Consider the following 4896-nt stretch of genomic DNA (forward strand, 5'->3'; position numbering starts at 1 on the left):
TGTGGGGGGGGGGGGGGTTGGGACTGTTGGAACTGAGTTTAAAAATAATAAAATTCGAATCTATTCAATACATTTAAGCTACCTATTGAAACATTCTCCTTTATCTTTAATGTAATGATTACACAAAACTAGAAAGAATGTAAATAGTTTGGAATTAAGAAAATGGAGTAAAAACTAAATTAAAAATATGAAAAGTCACGGTGACAGTAATGGTATTGATGACGAAGAAGTTGATGATGATGGTGATGATATTGATGATGATAATGATGATGTTGACGATGATGATGATGATTACGATGATGAATGGATATTAATTTTCAGAAATTATCGAGGGGCAAGTAATCCTAAGAAAAATAATTCATTCAAAATATTTATTGAACTTTTTCTAATGGTTATACGTTTATTGTATAAGGCTAAAGGTCATTTTGCTCTATTAAGTACTTTCTATGCAAGGTTAAGAGTTCTCATAAATATAAAGGGACAATTAATGTCAATTTATTTCCCCTCAACCTACAATTATAGAATCTTTTACGAGCCGAATAATAGGACTCAACCCTTAATCAACACATTTTTTTGGAAATACAACAAATACACGTCATGAACATTATTGTTTGTAAAGTTTCTATCATAATTATGACACAGATGTTGTACCTCAAAGGCCTTTAAATCTAATGCCTAGAAATTTTATGCAAATATAAAAATAATCTTATCTTATTACAGTAAAGAGCACCGAATTTACCATTATATACAATGATAATTGCTTATTTTGTGCAGATAAATGTATTTTTTCGTCTTGTTAGATAAAGGCATATCTAAACAATATTACTAGATAATAAGGCAGAATTTGTATGCACTGTAATTTGCATAGAAATAAAGAACACAATTCCAATAAAATGATTGTAGTGGTATACATAAGAAAAATCGGCACCCTAAATGTGACAATAGCGCCCTATTGGCCGATCCTTTTCTTTGAAATAAAACTCTCTATCAGTAAGACTGCAATGTTGACTGTTCTATAAAGGTTTCATTAATGAAATGATAATAATACTGACATAAAAAGGAAAAAAAGAGGAAGAAACTGAAGTAATTGATACAAGTTTTATCCTTTTCACCAAATATAAATAAATACTATTGAAAAATAGGTTTAACAAATGTGGCAAACCATTTTGCCAATGAATATGTTAATCGATCACATCAACGAAACAATAGAAAAGTGAAGCAGTCGTTTTATCAATTACAAATTAAGAATAATGTTTTACCTCTTGTATGCAATTATGCAAATTGTTTTCACGTAGGCATACATGCAAAGGAAAAAGTAGCACATTGTTTAAGCTCGTCACTCTAACAACGAGTTGCTTTAACTTTTTGTAATTGTTTAAACTTTTTAAACAACTTGTTTAAAAAGTTTATAAAGTTGTTTAAAGAATCTAAACAATAGTTGTTAGAGTGACGGGCTTAAACAACGTGCTTTTTTCAGCATTTTTCAGTGTATACCTGGTCATCATGGCAACAACTGAACAATATAGCTATGTATTGAACCAGGTGATGGATTTCAGATGTCCCTTTTCAGAAAATGTTGGTAGTTTTTGTCGAACAAGCGCCCCCTCCTTTTTTATAGAGATGATGACACTAGCCTAAAATTGCGTAGATTGATTGATACAGTCTTCTTCAGTATAATATCGTCATAGCTGCAGTAAATCAAGCCACTTATTTACAAATGTCCAGTAGCGCCATCTTGCGGCAACAAGCATCAATATGCAGAGTTCCCATCACGGAAATAGTTTATTTCCGTTGTTCGTTTTCCGTTGCCCAGTCCGTTCCAACACCGCGTACAATTATGATGAAAACAAATGTCGATTAATACCCTTTTTCAATCATTTTAAGAAAATAGAGATTAGAATGTGGTCCCTGTTTCCTATTTGTTGTATAGGCAATAAAATCCATGACAATGAGTGCTATATTTTGAGCTAAAGATGAAATTAATAATAATTAAAAACTATGGCACAACATGATTTTTTTTTTATAGATATTCAGGTTTCCTTAATCAATTCATCATATACAGAATAACTCTAACAATAGAGGCTTCATACTAAGACAAATTTGCCATATGTCTTGAAATATAATCATAAATTGGCGGGATAGTTCGAATACCGCGAGCGTTTGAACGCTCGAATTACGGTTCGGTGGATGATCATGAAAAGTCCGCTGTAAGCTCCAAACTATCAAAATTGAATTCTTACTTCTGGATCGTCACTGTCTTTATATCCTAACACAGTTTATATCACGTGTCTTGTTTGTTTGTTTATTTTTCTTGCTATTTACAAGTGTGGACGTCAATAACCCGAACACACTCTTTGCAAACCACTTTGCAACACCAGACGAAGACGCAGTCACACCGTTCTCTCCTAACCACCGTCATCGTATTGTGACCACGGCCGCAGCAGAGCAGTTCGCAACCGTCAATGCCGTGAGAGGTCCGGTTACACTCCCTTCCTTGCGTTCCAAACGATCCTACCTCAGGGTCGAAATTGCAGTAATCGGGAGACTGGTCGTAGTAGATGAGGTCATTGGACGTAGGTTCCTTAAAATCGTCGTAGCGAGGCTCCAGCTCTTCGACGAAGGTTCGCCCTTTCCGCTGTCGTTCGACGGACATCTCTGCAGCCATGTCGTACTTTGTCTTGAGGGCGTCTCCGAGTTTCCTGAAGGGCGCCATCTCCCACCAGCATGTCTTGAGCTCACAGCTCCCAGAGACACCGTGGCATTTGCATCGCAATTCCATGTTATGAAGGACGGCCTGTGGATATGAAAGGACAGATATAATACATTGATTAAATTGTAAATGAGATAGTAGATGCCCGACAAACCTGAAGTGCTGGGTGGTGATACAATTTCGAATTGTAATTTCCATTCATTCAACCAGTTTCCAGTTCGGTATTTGAACATGCTAGTTATTACATTCAATTTCAAAAGCATGAAACATCACACTTTAGTAATTACCATTTTGACGTAAATATTAGAAAGAATGTACTACAATATTTACGTGATAGATGAACCCAGAATCTATCCTAGATGACCCATGATATTAGTAAGAATAGTTCTAACAAAATTTCGTTGAAAGAGCAGAGCGGAGAAAGAATTAAGGTCGAAAGACGTTTACTGTTCTGTTTGTTCTGGTCTCTTTTGCTGTAAGGTTAGATTCGGAAATTCGTTAGCTACGTTTAAATTATGGTACTACAATTGGTTCTTGGCAATCATCATCATGGCTTTAGCTCCTTACATTTCGTCCAGCATCTGTATTATGTCGATCCATCTTTGTCCTCGCTCTCTTGGTTGAGGTTGGTTTCAAGAAATCCTTAGTAAGTTCCATGGAGTACCACACTTCTTCGCTGCAACCGCCCCATCTCCAGGTAGCGTTCGGGACAATGCCGTTTCTACCGCCCGGTGGACCGCGGTGGGTGCGGTCACAACCGCATTCCAAGAAGTCCCCTCGTGAACATGCCCGCGTGACCGAGTGAGTCACGCCGGCGGCAAGGATGGCGTTGACGAAGGCTGTCTCCCTAGATGCTGCAACATGAAAGCAAATAAAAAATTCAAATATCTGATTGGTCCCACACATATTTCTTGTTTAATCGGGGAAATTACTGCCAAGCATCAACAGAAAGATAAAATATGGGTAAAAAGCCATTAGAATACATGATTTTATAGATTACAAGCAGGTAAGGAACCCATGAATCGCAAATTTATATTCTTTTTCGTTTTTTTGGGTATTGTTTTGTTATCTAGGCACTCTTTGGCCGATTGTAGGTCTATATTTAGCTACGAGCATCATTCGATGATATTTTCTACTGCTTCCGTCCACCATAACCATAATCACAAAACCAAGGCCCAAATACTTGAATGCATTCCAAATAAGCGGTGAAATCTATCTGCTTACGAATCTAGTGCCTACAGACGTTCCCATATTTTATTGATTCAAATTTGTTGTATTCAATTTACTTAGAGCAAATCCCTTACATAAAATATGTACATTCTCGTCACCTACCCCTGTCCAAAACGCGGCCAAATACAGACTGGTCGCCGTCAATCGTCGTGCAGTTCCACCTTCTCCCTCTGAACTGGTGCTGGCACTCTTGAATACCGTGATGGGCGCCCTCAGCGACCGTGGGCATCTTATCTTGGTTTTTGAGGCAAAATCGCACCTGTTTGCCCGAGATGTTGGGAATGCCCTTGCATGGGATCTCCACCGGCTCAGGTGCTGTTCCATAAGCAGCCCCAAGGAACCTGGAATTATTTGATAAGATAATAAAGAAGAGACATGGTTATTAATTACATACATTAGTTATTGTATCATTGACTTTCATTTTTACAGATTCATGCAGGTCATCAGTTCAGAGGTGCGTGATACTCGGATCTGGTTTGAACGACAAGTTTTGCCGAATCTTTTAAACCTGAATTCTTAATGGCAATTTTGATGGGAAGTGTATCCATTGATAGCACAGGTTATTGATTTCAAATGTGTATTTAAACGACAACATCATGTGTGGATATAATACATGTATTATATAAATCATATTGGCCTAGACTTCCAAATTCACAGGCCTACCCCCAAATGGGTTTCCTTTTTGCAAAACGTTACCTAGATTATTTTGTATATCAGTCACACCAACGAAACCGACTCCAGACCGATCAATTATAATTCATTATTTTAAATGGCATACCATTGTTTGGTTTGAAGTCAGATTGATTGGAGTGACTGTGATGATATCTTGTTGAATGTATTGAATGCTCTACAGAATCAGCCGAATCTCTTCAAAAAAAGACCCACTAATCATTGAGTTAGAAAATCAAATTATTGTTCCTTTTGTGGTTACAAGGGATGCTTTGAGTTAAGCTTTT

General features: G+C 37.2%; 1 protein-coding gene across 1 annotated transcript; it reads right to left on the bottom strand.

Annotated features, from left to right (window-relative positions):
• Positions 1-4290, bottom strand: LOC121426221 (proto-oncogene Wnt-3-like). The gene is made up of 3 exons (XM_041622440.1): positions 4043-4290; positions 3278-3564; positions 1-2794 (listed from the first exon to the last, which is right to left on the bottom strand). Exons 1-3 carry the CDS (start codon positions 4167-4169, stop codon positions 2315-2317), a joined length of 894 nt encoding a protein of 297 aa, XP_041478374.1. The 5' UTR covers positions 4170-4290; the 3' UTR covers positions 1-2314.
• Between the last annotated feature and the right edge of the window lie 606 nt (positions 4291-4896).

This window comes from Lytechinus variegatus, chromosome 1 (genome assembly GCF_018143015.1).
Source record: "Lytechinus variegatus isolate NC3 chromosome 1, Lvar_3.0, whole genome shotgun sequence".
Classification (NCBI taxonomy): Eukaryota; Metazoa; Echinodermata; class Echinoidea; order Temnopleuroida; family Toxopneustidae; genus Lytechinus; species Lytechinus variegatus.